Source organism: Engraulis encrasicolus, chromosome 9 (assembly GCF_034702125.1).
Source record: "Engraulis encrasicolus isolate BLACKSEA-1 chromosome 9, IST_EnEncr_1.0, whole genome shotgun sequence".
Lineage (NCBI taxonomy): Eukaryota > Metazoa > Chordata > Actinopteri > Clupeiformes > Engraulidae > Engraulis > Engraulis encrasicolus.
Genome location: NC_085865.1, coordinates 15,721,193 through 15,738,169, shown reverse-complemented (window position 1 = coordinate 15,738,169; position 16,977 = coordinate 15,721,193). Strand labels below are relative to the sequence as shown.

At 44.2% G+C, this 16,977-nt stretch overlaps 1 protein-coding gene across 1 annotated transcript in view; it reads left to right on the top strand.

The window, feature by feature from the left end:
• The first annotated feature begins 616 nt into the window (after nucleotides 1-616).
• LOC134456119 (contactin-associated protein-like 2) overlaps nucleotides 617-16,977 on the top strand; it is a 293,385-nt gene continuing 277,024 nt past the window's right edge. Inside the window, exon 1 of the mRNA XM_063207552.1 lies at nucleotides 617-701. Coding sequence (XP_063063622.1) covers nucleotides 617-701 — 85 coding nt within the window. The remainder of the gene's footprint in view (nucleotides 702-16,977) is intronic.

Here is a 16,977-nt window from a genome sequence, read left to right as displayed (position 1 = left end):
AGACCTAGGATACGGGATTTTTTTTAGACTGCTATGGCACAGGTGTTGGTTGATGCCTGTGGTGTTTTTTTGTTGTTGTCCTCAAGCGCTGTGATAAAATATTTTGGACACGGGACTTTCTTGAATCCATTCCACCACGTGTCCCAGGAGAAGCCCGTCGACTTCTACCTTCCCATCCCTTCTCTCCCTCCTGTGTGGCAGACTGTAGTGGGAGATGACGAGAGTGGTATTTGTGCACCTTGGGCTGGGGACAGGACAAGAGCGCAGCAACTAACAACTTCAGCACCTGGACAGCTCCCTGTCAGCTCGAGCACCATGTTTGAAAACTAACGGTCGTTATGACTTGAACAACTGCCACAGCTTTCCCTGTTAGTTGTCGTCAAAAGCTACGTGTTGCATGACAGCCTACGTGGAGCTCTTTTATTCCGCTGCAAAGTCGAGAGAAGAAGAGGGGCTCCGTCTCTCCAGTCGTCAGTAGGCTACACATAAAGCGGGACTCTCTCCCTCCGCCTGTCTGAGAGAGTGCATTCGGCATTGGATAACGTTCGTCGGTAGGCTACACGGTGAAATTCCAGTGAAGACATAGTTCTTGGAGTTGTTTCCCTTGGAGGACAAGATGCTACGACTTTCCGGACAGAGATTAACGTTATTGCTGTGGATTTTCAGCAGCATCGGCAGCTCGAATGCAGCTCCACCACCCCGTAAGTTATGCTACAGTAGATTTCTTTGCTATGCCATTAGTGCTTCATCTCCGTGATGGGGCACTCGGGGACACCGAATATGGTATACTGTTTTAACGTTTGTTTATAGTCTACCATTAGCCTAAATGAAGACGCAATAGTGCATCATTTAACTCATTTCACCGGTAACTTCAGAATAGTGTTTGTGAGAGAGTTTTGTTTGGTTTGCATATGGAGGCAGACCCACAAGAGAGAAATAGTCTACCCTGAAAACTCCTCTGACACAATGGCATGCCAGCTACAGGGTAGCCTACACTTCAGTCAAGTGTGGTGATATAGACCTAGTGCAAAGTGCACGTTGCTAATTTGTCGGGGAAGTGGTATGAAACCCGACAAAACAAATGCAATAGACATAGATCACTTTCTGTTGCCGACGTTTGACTTCATATCATTTGTGTTTGGTAGCTTTAGGCCTAATAGGCTAAATAATTTTAAATCACTGGCGTTTGATCTCCTGGTCGCTGAAGGGGTTGCGACCAGTCCAGCGCGGATGTTTCAGAATGACTTAGCCTACCCAGGGATTGCCTGGTTAACACCAGACCTAATCACTAGTGTCTTGCAGATCGAAACGATTGTGTAGAATTAAAGGCAGTATGGGAGTCCCCCGTCCCCAGGCTAACCCATGGAGGCTATGTCTATCAGACTGCTGTGACAGACATGCTGGAATTCGCAGGGATGATCCCGCCGGATTTGGTTCAGTCACTGGAGCAGTAGCAGGTCAGAGGGGTTAGGGCACTTTTACATCCGGTTAAAAGGTGTCTAAATTTTGGTCATCGGCCAAACCAACGTAGCTTCACTGACTGAAAAGTTTCAGGGATGGTCTAGGATGTAATTATATAGGCTAAATATAGCCTACTGTAGTTGCGGGCTACTAAAAATGTTGCGCTGATGGCACTCGCTGAGTTGGTACACTCTAAGAAAATTTCCCTGCAAAATAACGGCAGTTACTGGCAATTATATTTACCTGTAATTCTACTGTTATTTCACACCAAAAATCAAATACAGCTCATTGCTGTTTAATGTATCACAGTATATAACATTTTTCAGCAGCAATTGAACTGTTAAATAACAGTAGGCCTACTCTACAGAAAAATAACAGTACATTTCAGTTAAAAAGTTGAATTGTACTGTGTGATGACAGGCAAATACTGGGTCATAGTTGTATTCATGAATATGGCCATGGCAACTTCCCACCCCACCCATCATTCTCCATAACTGTGGTACCCTGGCCATGTTACCACCCCACCCTCCCATCGTTCACCATGACTGGAGTGCCTTGAGCATGATACTATGGCGCTATGCTGTATTGAGAAAATGGTTTGCGGTGGTCCTTTGAAAGTGTGGGCATGAATAAAATTTCAGAGTACGCAGTGCTATGTTACAATGATAGTGTGCAAGGTGGGCTTTTTACTGTATCTCTTGATGAGCCAATGATGAATATAGCATTGGTCAGTCTTTAAAAAAATATTTTACACCAAGTAGCACAGCAAACAAGCAGCACTACAAGCTAGCTCTCAAAGCAATGCCTAATTTGCAGCAGGCACATTATATGCAACAATTCCACAAATGATGCCACATACAGCAAGCTTTCACAAAGAGGAAAGTGTGCAAGCATGTAAGCAAGCTTGTAGGCAAGCTTGTAGGCAAACAAGTGCTATGCTGTGCCATGCAGGCCAGCCAGCAGGCAGGCAAGCAACTGAAGTGTTGATAGTCCAGATTTATATACAGGTGCAAGAGTACCATGTGACCAGAGTCATCAGGCCCTTGGCAGGTGACGCCCGTAATTGAATAATGGCATAACAGCCCTACTCAGGTGAGGCCAGGCACTGATTAGCAGATTGGTTTAGATGGGGCTGCTTGTTGCAAGAGTGTTAAAATTCTTAAAATGTTTCACTTTCATCTTCATCACTATCAAAATGCATGTGCTACTCACACTTTGTTGCATCAAGCACTTTTTAAGTATTGTAGTTTCCTTAGAAATTGTTTCATCATGCTTGATAGTATCAGATAATCTTTAACCAGTCAGAATGACTTCAGTTCTTCAGGTGGTATTGAAGTTTGATGGTGATCACGGACAAGTGGAGGATGAATGGGTTTCAATGGTGCTGCCTAAAATAACTTGTTATTTTCTAGAGATGCACCGGATCCGGTTCCGGTTCCGGTTCCAGTTCCGGATCCGTCAGGATAATAGAGTTTTTCACAGGGTCCGGGTCCGGCAGGATCTTAAGCAGTGGATCCGGTATCCGGCATGTTACCTAAAAATCAGGGTCTGGTGCATGTCTAGCCTAGGCTTTTCAGTCTTTCACAACCCCAATCACTGCATGGAGTGAAATCCCTTTGGAAGCGGCTATTGCAGGCAGTGTGGCAATAAGCCAATGAGTCTAAAAAATAGTTTGCGCCAACGTAATAAAAAGGGCCCACGTGTGCGAGTAGACTATATGTTTCAACCCTTTTGTAGGATCCGGTTCTTATTCAGTGGATCTGGTATCCGGCAGGATCCTAAAAATCAGGATCCGGTGTATCTCTAGTTTTTTCCACAACGGCGAATACTGCTATTGTGCAGTACTTACTGTTTATGCTCAATATGTGACTCAAAGTAATATTTTCACAGTAGTTGTCTGTTTTTTCGAAAAACAGTAGAATGCTGTTGCAGAATTGCCGTAAATAAACAGCTATTTGTTACAGTGTAGACTTCGGTTTGACTTCAAGGTTTGTGGTGATCAGTCGCCCAGTTCCGCGGTATTTAGCCTATTCAAGGGCAATCGCCTACTGGTATGTAGATAGCAATAGGCTACGTTTTATTGGCAAACATGGATAAGAGTCGAGCCCCTTTCAGCTGGGGTGTCATAGCCTATTAGGATAAGATAACGGAGTAGGCTGGCACTATGAATAAAAAAAAATGCTGCCATTGCACAGCATTAAAAAAAAAAAAGGAATCAAACCACAACCTGACATTAATCACATAGGCTACCAGAAAGTGACCTGCCTTTCACTGCCATACATTCGCAAGGCTTTTGTCTAGTCCATAATAATATTAATAGCAAAATGGACTGCTTGGAATAGACAAGCTGTCTGATTTCATTGACCAAAGGGAACCATCCTGCACTTCTCCCATTTGTATATACAGTAGCCTACATCATTGCTTGTTGGTGTAAATGGTTAGTATTCCTAATGGAGGATTGAAGTAGGGTGTAATGTGTAGAGTCTGATGGTCTTCTGTTGTGTGGTGCTGTAACTTACACCTCCTTCATCCGTCCGTCAACTTGCCATTACGTGTTTTATCTTAATGTTTTAAATGTTCTTTGACTCTAATTTATTTCCTTCTTTCTTCCCTGTTTCCTTTCTTTTTGCATTTGTTTATTTTTGTGAAGCACATTGAGTTGCACCTGTGTATGAAATGTGCTATACAAACAAACTTTGCCTAAGTTACCTTGCCTTGCCTTGCCTGTCTGCTGATGTGCTCAGCCGAATGGAAAGGTCTTCGCAGGTTAAACACATTAACACCATTCTACCTGGCGATTCTGTCCTCAGAGCTCTCAACACTAAAAGGCATTTGCAAATCTCACTTGCACCTTCTTCCCATAGCACCTTCTTCCCATGGGGTGTGCTTAGAACAGTGATACTCAAAGTGTGGTCCGGGGACCACTGGTGGTCCGCGACAGAGCTCAGGTGGTCCGTGAGTGGATTTCTACTTTTCCAAGACGAGCTAGCAGTAGGCCATAATTGTGAGATTATTACAAAGTTAAACATAGCTGAAGTCTTATTTTCACCATAATAAGACAGGCTTGCATTGTGAATAAAAGTGAATGATCTGGAGTGTCAAATTAGCACCCCTCAACTGTCAGTTCAGTTGACAGGTGGTCCCTTAACCTTTTTTTGATAGGGAAAGTGGTCCTCGGTCTGAAAAAGTTTGAGAAACACTGGCTTAGAACATTTGTCTGAGACGTGGAAGTTTACTGCCACATTATTACGGGCCCCGGCACCATTCTGGTCGGAAGGAAACAGTATCAGAGGGGTGGACTTTATTTAGTTATACCTCTATATGTGCTGTCTCTGTCACTGTGTTTCTCGCTTTCTGTCTGTCTCTGTCTCTTTCTCACTCTCTCTCTATTTCTGTCTTTCTCTCTCTCATTCTCTCTTACTTACACACATGCACGCACACACACACAATTCTCAGTAATGCACCGATCCGGAGCACTTATACAGTGACATAAAACTTTCACACAGATACTCAGGTGACCACACACACACACACACATGCGCACGCACACACGCACGCACACACACACATAGTCTTTCTGGTTAATGCACCGGCAGGGTCCGCAGGGACGCAGAGGGTTGCACACAGACGTGAACACACACACACACACACACACACACACACACACACACACACACACACACAGTTTCGCACATTTACACAGTTGCATTACACATTTATGTTGGGGGACCACACACACTGGCAGGGGATAGTATTTAGCCACCGAGCAGGGAGTATGGGAGAAGGGGAGTGCTCTGGCTAGTGTGTGTGTGTGTGTGTGTGTGTGTGTGTGTGTGTGTGTGTACACGTGTGTGTGTGCAACCCTCTGCGTCCCTGTGTGTGTGTGTGTGTGTGTGTGTGTGTGTGTGTGCGTGTGTGTGTGTGTGTTTCTCTGTTGTAGAGGAGAGAGAGAGAGCGCTGGCTTCACCCGATGCCTCACTGTAACCAGAATGTCCTACAAACTCAGTGCTGCACAGTCATTCATGTGAAGAGCAGAGGAGCCTGGCCAGCAATGCTCCGGAGAAAGAGAGGAGGAGGAGAAGGAGAAGGAGGAAGGGGGAGAGGAGAAGGAAGGAGGGGTGAAGGAGGGACGGGTGGAGGAGGAGAGGAGAGAGGAGAAGGATGGAGGGTAGAGAAGGGAGGGTTGGAGGAGAAGAGAGGAAGGGGGGAGGGGTGGAGGAGGAGAGAGGAAGGAGAGAGGGGTAGAAGAGGAGAGGAAAGAATAGAAAAGTGAGGGGAAAGGAGGAGGAGAACAGAAAGAAGGAAGGAGGTTGTACATACAGCTCTGTATTAGTTTGTGCTCGACTTTACCCAAAAATAGTATGGCAGATGGGATAAAACAAAACATTAAATGGTAGACTAGCCTATATGTCCTTGCAAACTGGATATCTGGTTATTCTATTTACGGTAGGAATACTGTATACAACAGACTGTACAGGGAACAAATCCAAGTCTAGGATAGTATTTTGCATTACAGTCTGTGGTATTCTGTTAAAGGGACACTGTGCAGGAAATGGCCAAAAAAGGTACTGCAACTATGCTGCTCATTGAAACTGGGCTGCCTATTGCCAAATTTGATCTTTACATGAAAGTTTACTAAGTAATAAGCAAATATTTTCTTGTAAGGTCGAAGTGCAGTCATTTTTACAGCTAAAAATGGCTATTTTGGAAATTCAAAATGGCGGACCATGGAGAAGAACCCTCTTTTCATGTATGAAAAGTGCAATTTTTCCAGTCATAATGAATACTTAGAATTTGATGGTGGTGGTAAGTATTCATGAAAAAGGTAACATTAGTGAATGGGCAGCATGCATTATGGAACAGGGTACAGAGGGAGAGTAGCAGGCAAGCACACACACACACACATTCGTGCACGTATCTGCGCGACATACATATACTCCACATCCACCTGTCTCAGCCCAAAAAAGCTTTCAGGAGGCAGTAGGAAAATGCTGGCTTGCTTGCAAATCACGGATTCTTGAAAATGTGGCTTAACCTATTTTATATTTCTCTTACGTAAAATAGGCTCTTACTTTGTTTTTGACAACATCATCAGGCACAATTAAACATAAAAACAGGGACTAGAACAATGACACATTATTCACCACTGCATGAGAGAGAGAGAGAGAGAGAGAGAGAGAGAGAGAGAGAGAGAGAGAGAGAGAGAGAGAGAGAGAGACAGAGAGACAGAGACAGAGAGACAGAGAGACAAAGAGCTAGAGAGTGGGTTGATGAGAAAATGGAGCGTGATGGAGAGTGAGAACGAGGGAGACATAAAAGAGGTGAAAAGATGGACAGATAGAGAGGAGACAAGGAAGAGAACAATAACCAGAGGATGATGGGAAAATAGAGAAAGAAAGCATCCTTGCTGTGCAGCACACAGAAGCGTACCCTGCAAACCTATTTCACCTTGTGCTCCAGTTCATCCTGGTCCTGCTCCTTCTGCCCATGTCCACCACATTGATTTGGCTATAGTTTAGTATTTGCTGTGACATGATCAGGTCAAGAGCGTTCTTAACATGCAATTATCTACCTTATGTGCCTAGACCACCTCTGCCACACAAAATACAATATGCAAAAATGATTACAGACCGCTCAAATTGACAGGCACACATGAACACACACTTCTCTCCAGAGACATTCTGGCTGACCCTGTTAATGCACCTCTAAAATCTGATATTGGCTTCTACTCTGTGTGTGTGTGTGTGTGTGTGTGTGTGTGTGTGTGTGTGTGTGTGTGTGTGTGTGTGTGTGTGTGTGTGTGTGTGTGTGTGTGTGTGTGTGTGTGTGTGTGTGTGTGTGTGCATGGCTGCTTGCTTGCGTGTGTGTGTGTGTGTGTGTGTGATGCCTGGCTGGCACTGGGGAGAGTTGTGAGCATGGGCATGGATGGTCCATTAGGTTAGTGACAAATTTGCTGGATAAACAAGCACTCCCCCCATCTACACCCAAAGCCCAGTGGCAGTGGGAGTTGAGCTTTTTAAGTGCTCTCTCCTTGACCTGTTGTTGCCCTTCACTAGAGTGGGTGTGGAATGGAATGCTTTGCTCTGTCTCACTGGTATTATAGCACTGCACACACACACACACGCGCACGCACGCACGCACGCACGCACGCACGCACGCACACGCACACGCACACGCACACACACGTGACCAAGAGGCAAGAGATGAGAGTGGTGGACAGAGAAGTTGGCAAGGATCGATTAATCGATTTGATCGATTTATGTGTTTATCGATTAAAAACAATTAATTGCAATTAATCACAGGTGAAATGGGCGTGTGAAACATGAGGGTGAAGAAGTGTGTGTGTAGTGGGAATTAGTTAAATCACATTTATAAATAATTAATTTAAATGTTTCATTTTATCTCAATTTTTTTACTTACATTAGATGTTGAGATTGAGATTGAGATTGAGATTTCGGGAGGTAAGGTCAATCAGCTAACAGTTCATGAATGAATAGATAATTTGCATCCCTAATCCAACATATAGACTTTAATAAGATAACGTATGTGTTGCTGTAAGATATGAAGTGACTGTCCTCTTCTTTCACCATGCCATAGCCATGTGATATACTGTAGAATGGATGACGGCCTTGGAAATAGTTTAAAAGAAATTGAGCCAGAAACAAGTGAATGGACGGTAATGGTTGAATTATGGTGATCTCATCTCACAGTGCCTTCATAAATGTTAACCATTAGTGCATTAGTGTGAATGTTTCTGGGCATGCTTAAAGGCTGTAACTTAGTTGAAATATGTAACCTTATGAATTAGGCATGCAGATAAGTCTGTGTTGCCTTGAGATGAAGCAAGCAATTAATCAGACAAATTACACCTTGCTTAAAATACGGAATACGGCAACTAATGAAGTATTCCTTTTTATTATTATGAATATTTTCGAGACGGTGGCGGAGGGGGTGTGGGGGTTCTTAGGTAATAAGGTCTGTTATTGAAATGAGTTCCAAAGCCCATGTAATTTCAATATTCCTTGCCTTGGGGCTCCATTCATAATTATGCTTGGTCAGTCTTCTTGGTCTGTTTAGTCAAGTAGTCAAGTAGGTTTTATTGTCAATTTCTTTACATGCACTGGTCATACAAAGAATTTGAAATTACATTTCTTGCTTTCCCATACAGACATAGACTAATCTAGGTAAGGACATAGACAGTATAGACATAGACAGTACTTATACATGGACTTAAGACAGTATGGACATAGACAGTGCTCATACAGACATTTAAAGTGCAAGACTGGACAACAGAAGACTTGTAGAGGACATACATTAAGAGGTAATTGTTGTGCTTTGTGCTTTTCTAAAAAGTCCTTTATAGCGTTCTGACATAGTAATAGTAGCATTTTGAAGAAAAATAAATATTAAAAAGGTCTGTCAAGTACACCAGCAGCAGTATGTGTGTGTGTGTGTGTGTGTGTGTGTGTGTGTGTGTGTGTGTGTGTGTGTGTGTGTGTGTGTGTGTGTGTGTGTGTGTGTGTGTGTGTGTGTTTAGTGCAGGTAGAAGGTGCAGTGTGCGTCTGTGTGTGTGTGTGTGTGTGTGTGTGTGTGTGTGTGTGTGTGTGTGTGTGTGTGTGTGTGTGTGTGTGTGTGTGTGTGTGTGTGTGTGTCAGTGTGTGTATGTTTGGGTTTAGTGCAGAAAGTGCAGTGTGCTTGTGTGTGTGTGTGTGTGTGTGTGTGTGTGTGTGTGTGTGTGTGTGTGTGTGTGTGTGTGTGTGTGTGTGTGTGTGTGTGTGTGTGTCAGTGTGTGTATGTTTGGGTTTAGTGCAGAAAGTGCAGTGTGCTTGTGTGTGTGTGTGTGTGTGTGTGTGTGTGTGTGTGTGTGTGTGTGTGTGTGTGTGTTGTGTGTGTGTGTGTGTGTGTGTGTGTGTCTGCGCATGTTTTGAGTTAGTGCAGGTTGAAAGTTCAGTCACAAAATAGTAGTGCAGGTGGAATGTTTAGTCACAGATATGGTGGTGGGGGATGAGGGGGGGGGGGTTGTCAGTGGCCTTGCTGGCTGGAGGCTGACAGTGGAGGGAGAGTGGGTTGAGTGTTCAGTATCTTGATCGCTTGGTGCATTGTGCTGCTCGCCAGCCTGGTGGTATGGGAACGGAGGCGCCTGTACCTCTTTCCGGAGGCTGAACAGTTTGTGTGCAGGGTGGCTTGTGTCTTTGATGATCATCAGTGCTTTCCGGGTGGGGCGTGTGGTGTAAATGTCCTGCAGGGAGGGGAGTGGTACTCCAATGATCTTCTTCGCTGTGTTCACAACACGCTGGAGTGTCTTCCTGTTTTTCTCCGTGCAGCTTCCTCCCCACACTGTGATGCAGTTGGACACGACGCTCTCTATGGTTCCTCTGTAGAATGTTGTCATGATGGAGGGTGTAGCACTTGCCTTCTTTAGTTTGCGCAGGAAGTAGAGACGCTGATGGGGTGAAGACTCATTGAAATGAATAAATGCGGTGTTGAATATGGACATGCTCAGTTGAAGGTTGTCTGTAATTCGTCAAGATTTTGTCTGTTTGTGTGTGAGGGAGCAATTTGTGTAAAGCTGTTCTGCTAGAATGAAGAGGGAAAAAGGGGGGGAAAGCTAGATTATGAATTTAAATGTGTTTGTTGGTAAAACATCCATAGGGTGGTGTCTGCAGTGCAGTGAAGTCAAGCCATGTTCTCTTACCGTGATCCTCCCATACTGTATTTAATTTAATAATTTAATGTAATTGCAGCGGGGCAAAGTCCAGCTGGATTTTATTGCCATCTGATTCCTTTCCATTCCTGTATGCCAGCTTGCATAGCTGAAGAAGTGCCTGAACTAAAGGTAGTGGCACGGCATCTAAATGCATGCTCTGTAATAGTCCCAGTGAAACGAGAGAAAGCAAATTACCCGCCCTGCTGTAGGCTGATATGTTAATTTGACTGTCCATTCCTGCCACTTGTTTTAATAGCGGTGCTCTTTCGGCCGTTTCTTACCCTTTTGTGGTCCCTTACCGTTTCTTTTTCGCTCTAACAAACCCTGCCTTCCTCCAAGTCTTAAGTCCAGGTAGTGTGATCTGTAGCTGAGTACAAATGACTCATGTCAACTCTCCCCTCTGAGGCAGTCGGTAGTGTCCTCGACAGCCATGAGAATGTAGTTCCCATAGCCCGGAGAGAACCAGTCTGACAACACACACACACACACACACACACACACACACACACACACACACACACACACACACACACACACACTCACTCACTCACTCACTCACTCACTCACTCACTCACTCACTCACTCACTCACTCACTCACTCACTCACTCACTCACTCACTCACTCTCTCTCTCTTTCTCTCTCTCACTCTCTTTCTCTCTCTGAGCCACACACTACTCCAGTGAGCCAGTCTGATACTCCAACAGCTCCACAAACACTCACTCCCTTCTTCTTTTAGTTTTCTCCCTCATGCCATTTGCCCTGCAGCTTTTACTATCGGTCTTTGGATTTGTGGACTTACAGACATGCTGCTCTTATTGTCTCAACCAACCCAGCGTCTCTTGTACCCTCATCCCTTTTGTTCTTGACAAATCCCAGTGTCTTGCACGGGGCTAGCGCCACAATGACGATAAGGGGACAGAGGCCATCTGGAAAAGGACTGCATGATAGTGATTGATTCACTAATGAAGAGCATGGCAGAAATCAAAGGCAGACTATTAAATGATTCACTTGTCTTCCGATGAAAAATGATTTTACATTGTGACTACATGGCACTAGCAGACGAGGCAAGTTGCCATATCAAATCAGTCAGTCAGTTTCACTTGAGAGGGCAGAGAAATATGGAGTCAGACAATTAATGTGGCCTAGCCATCATTAAGAACCAAGTTGTTAAAAACCTTGGCATACTCTAAGATCTGAATTTAACTTTTCAGCCCTATATCAAGAATGTTCCAGTTGTCCCGAAGCAAGTATGTGCTCTCGTTCGCACGCTGTTGCATGCAAAATTGAAGGCCCACAGCAAGCATCCCCAGCCTATGAGTAAAGTGTTGACCATGTTTTGAATAGAGAAGTTGGAGTACTGATACTGGAAGAAAGACTGTTCAATCTCAGTGCTGTTGGAACATTCTCAGGCTGTACCATCTTCAAGCACATATTGCATTAGCAGTCTGCACAGCCTTCAAAGACAAAGGTGATACAGCATCCTTTCTTCTGAACTTCGTCAAGTTCATGCATGACAGCGAGTTGCATCGTGTTTTTCTTTTTCACGCCTACATCTAGGTCAGATTACAGAATCTGTTGTCTCGTTCTGTCTTTGATGCAAGGATTTTAAATATTTACAGATAGAGATGTTGCTCTTTTTTATCATTTAGACCAAAGGCTATTTACAAATCTAAAAGCTGAAAGAGTCAGGTAGAGAGCAAAGCATTCCACATAGACTGTCTTTCTATTTTACTCACCACTTTCACTCCTGGGGTCCGTTTCTCGAATGCGTCTTTGCTATCGTCGTTAGCAAAGTCCTTCGTAAGAGCGACTCAACTCTCTCTCGACAGCAACGCTCACCACTAAATCCAAGGGAACGGTAAGACGGTCTTAAGACGGTTAGCAACGACAAGAATCGAGAAACGGACCCCTGGATTATACAACTCTCTCCTTCTCTTGTGAATATGTCACTTGTGCATATGTTCCCTCCCTTTCTCTACCTCCAGCCCCCTGTCCCTTCTCTCCTGTCTGCTACGTATACTACTTCAATGATTCTCAACCTTTTTTTAGGCGAGGCACCGTTTCAATTCAAGAAAAATTTCAAGGCACCCCAAACCAACAAGCCGTAACATGGCATTGCATCCGATACCACACAAGCTAAGAAAAGTAACACATTTGGAGACGTCACACGACCTATGTTCGAAGTTACAGCTGACTGGGGTGACCTATATTTACTTTATTGTGCGTAAATGGCAGATGAAAGATTCCACTGGCTAGCATTAACTTATCAATTTAGACAAATATGTATTATATTACATAATTTATTTATCAGCCACGTTTCCACGGCACCCCTGTTGAGGAACACTGTACTACTTCCCTATTCTCCTCCCTTCCTTCTTTCTTGTCTTGCCTCTCCTCCATTCCCTCGCCTCTCTCTTCCCTCCCAGTGGCTCTGTAAAGTGATAGCAAACATGGCACAGTAGCTTTGTCTACCTGTCTTTGATGCAGACTGTAAGCAGAGATATGGATTTTATTTATTTATTAGGTATTTCACTTGTTTATTTATTGTTGCATTTGCCTGTCTGCAGCAGAGATGTGTTCAGATTGGGGAAGGTGGAAAAAGAACATCTCTTTCCCATTTTGAAGCATATGCACAAACACGCGCGCGCGAACACACACACACACACACACACACACACACACACACACACACACACACACACACACACACACTGAACTTAACGGGGTCACTTTTTTGCCTCTTTTTTCTCTCTAATCTTACAGATCTTTTACACAGAAACAGTCCCAGCAAACTAAAAATGGACGCTGCTTTGATATACCACCCAACACGTGTCCTGGTTGTGGGTTTGTTTTTAATTTGTAGGCATTTTACAATTCTGTCATTTTAGACCTCCAAAGGGTGAATCCCATTGCACCCTTTAGCCCTACGCCGATCCCCTTTGCCTCCGTTTTGCGCCTACACGTGTAGGCGTAGTGGCATCCCGATTCACGTTCAGACAGATGGGTAGGGGTTCGGTGAAGGGCTTTCATCCCCTCCGCGCGGAGATTTTCCGACACCTCACTCCACAGACGGAGGGCTTCGACAGATTTCCCTGAATGCATTGCGATTGCATTTAAAAATGGGCGGCAAACCGCGGCATCCACAACAGCACACGAGATTAAGTATTTTTGCCGCAATTGTCGGTTTTAAAGTGGTAATAATTATTCTGTAGGAGTTTAACATTGTCCTAATGTGTGATGGCCCTTTTCTCCGTGAAACGCACATGAAAAACATTGCTATTAACGTCAACATAGTGCATGGAATTAGTGACAGCTGTGAGTGTCATTCCGTGATTGTTGAAGGGGCATCCCAATCAGAGGTAAGAACGGGTAAAAAAATCCAAGCCCGAACCGACATGGGCCCATGGGAATTGGGCCGGGCCCGGCCCGAGGCCGACTAATTATTGGATGTGTAGGCCCGAGCCCGAGGGAAGCCCGAAATTTCAAATTTTATTTATAAGGAGGGGTGATCTATGATAACAAATCAAAGCCCTTAATTTAAAGCCATTAAAGTATTTTGTTACGAAATCTAAGTTAAATAGACTGTATAAACATGCAGGCCATCTTTTATATTTCTGTGTATGCTGCACTGCAGTGCACAGAGGTTACATTAAAGTGTATATCGCAGGTTAACCACTACTTTGGATCAATGTGTACACACTGTATTCAATAAATGATCCACATATATAAGTCCCTTCAAAAACGATGTTAAACAACGATTTTTGTTGTTTGTTGTGGCAAATGTGGGTTTAACCGTAACCTGGCGACTACGTCAGGCGAGGCCATGGGTGAACGTTCTAATTTTATTTGCCTGGAATTTTACATAGGCGAGGTGACGATCACTAATGATATAACGGCCGTGGCCTGCAGGCCTATAATAGAAATCGCAACTGTAATCGTGCGGCTTTTCTCATGCAGGGCACTGTAACAACTTCCAAATGATTTAGTAACTTTTGGCCAACTAGTTTTAGTAGAAATGCTATTCATGCAGGGTTGCAAATTCTGCTTGGACCTATAGGCCTAGGCTAGACTATGCGACATGGGCTTCTTTTTTTTACAAGTCCCTTCATATTTTTGGGCTTGCTTTTAATCATGTTTAATGAACTGCCAATATCGTGTCAGCTAAATGCAATAGGCTACCTAAATTACAAACAGCACAAACGGGAAATGATCTGCGTAGCCTAAAATGTGGTGCTATTCGCCCGACTGGGGAGGGACTGTCCATGGTGCTGAAATCGCGTCAAACTTTTCCAAGGTGCAAAACAGTAGGCTAAAGTAGGCCTATACCACCCGAGTCATGTCGCTGTTGTAAAAATCACATTTTCAATTTCCTTTGACTGTTATATAGAATTACATGCAACTTCAATAAAGGTCACCCACATGCGTATCACAAATCAATAGCATAGGTAACCCACGCGGCGGCGGGACTATTTCGGTTAACCTATATTCCTTGAAAAAAAAAAAAAGTCCGAGTGTCACAAAAAAACTACACTGTCCGTAATTATAGGCCTACCAAATGAAATTATCCAATAGAAGAAATCAAGTCTTCAGTTTCAATAATCCACGTTGTGTGGCGCAAATGTAGCGCCTTCCAAGTCTCTCGCGACCAAAAGTGACTAAGCTCACCTCTGATGATATAGCCTACTTATGTTCCAGGTTACTCACGGCACTGAGACGATGCAGGATACTCCATGGAAAGTCTTCAAGTAATCCAAACAGAGCGATTCAAGCAAGACAGTAAAACAACAATAGTCGCCAGATCAAACATAAATACCAAAACTAGCCTATAGCCAATGTAGATTTGGTATGACGTTTGATAAAAGCATCTCATTCAGATGGCAAGGGAGACAGGCAAAAAATCTTTCAACAGCGGCTGGAGCCTTCGAGTAGAGCCTTTTGGTTGTATCTTTTCAATCTCTATTTTCCTACTACGCGCGTTGGATCCATGTTTTTAGATGCGTCCCAGCATCTCTATAAGAGGGTAGGCTATGTCTGTCCGTCCGTCTGAAACGCGTTCTTCAAATTGTTCCCTTCTGTGTCCACAAGGTGGGAGAGTTGACTATTTGGCCCGGAGCACGCAGCTGATTGCATTGTGAGACAAGTGCAGCGCGAGTACAATGAAAGTGCTGCTGCATTGAATAAGAAGCAGTGATAACGCGCCAGTTGCCCAAGCCAGGACAACTGAGGGGGCATTCAATTTTCGGCATTATTTTGCGTTTGGGCCGTGGGAGGCAACTTCGTTTCGTTTTCACCAACACCACTGTGAAGTGTGTGTCACTATGTTCACGGTCTTTACCCCCTTATGAGACTTCACTTCGGCCCGAGGATGTCAAACGTGAGGGGGGCGCTTCATCATGTTGTGTATGATAGTGTCACGTTGTGCAGCTCAACTATGTGGTTTGTCAGAAACTCGCGGCAATGACAATGAATCGTGGTGCTCGAAACAAGTAGACAAATGCGCCATTTGACATGGTGTACTGATGTTCTCGGACGTATTGCAAGGGAGGTTCATTCGTTTTCTGCTGACGGCCGTGTGGACCGCACAGGTGCTTTCCGCTGTGCCCAGACAGATTGCTTTGCAGTCGTTTGAATTTGGTAATCTCTGGCACTCTTACAATGCAGCCGACTGCTTTGCACCTTGCCGTTAAAAAGCTTGGAGCGAATGATTCACCCAAACGGTTTTATTTATGTATTATTTGTCGCTGTTTACATTCTTTCCCACTTGGACATGATGCTGAAATGGCGTGATAGACCTACTAAAGGTTGCTAACAATGTCTGGTAATTTTAGTGTAGGCCTACTTGAAATTTGAAATCACATGGTAGGCCTACTTCTCCAAATTCAAGCTGTCAAGACTCGCACTTCGAGGCAAAGCGCAATCGTACCCCCCCCCCCCCCCATTTTTTTTTTTTTTTTTTGGCATAGTTCGAACACTGGTTTTTACTGCCTCACGGTCACATGGCACCCTGTAGCGGTCATGATATAATATTGCCAATGATATTTATTTCATACCCGTACGGCATAATTCAATCACACATGCAGGGCTACCGCTACTGCGGGCTACTGAATGGCCTCGCCTGACGTCACACAATGGATTAGAATTCTTTGAACATGTTACTGAAAATACACACTTTTCCTCATTATATTTCATGTTCTGATGTCCTGTTGCATGAAAAAAATGATGGATAATTGTTCAAGTGGTAGAACTATCAAAGGAAGTCCATTATTTTGAATAAAAATTAACCTGAGATATACACTTTAACCCCTTAAGACACGGCTTTATAAATTTGTTGTTACCAGTATGGTAATGACCAAGTCGTGGTGCATTACTAAAGGGCCTGTGTTGTGTCATAGTATTGTAGGACTATGGTAGTTACATTTCAATGACTATTACAGCGTGCCCCTGGAGGTACGGCGCGCATTAAGGGGTTAAGCGATAATCCATCATTGACGCTTTTTTTAAGAGTTGGCGGAAAATTTTAAGGGCGTCCGTCATTTTGACCGGCTGATCATTGGGCCATAAGCCACAGCAGCAGTAAGACCTTAAAAATCTAGCGCGGCACTTTCACAGAGAGAGACAGCGAGACAAAGAAGAACAACGACGCGAGCAGCAGAACAGGAATGAAGGAGTTCTTGAATTGCCATTGCAAGAGTTTATTAGGCTACAGTATGTGTCGGGTTGATGAGGCGACCTCTGTTTTTTGCAGACCACGCGTCTCTCGTGGCCAAAACACGGCCGAAATGCCTCAGCGCACTGTGATGGGAGGGAG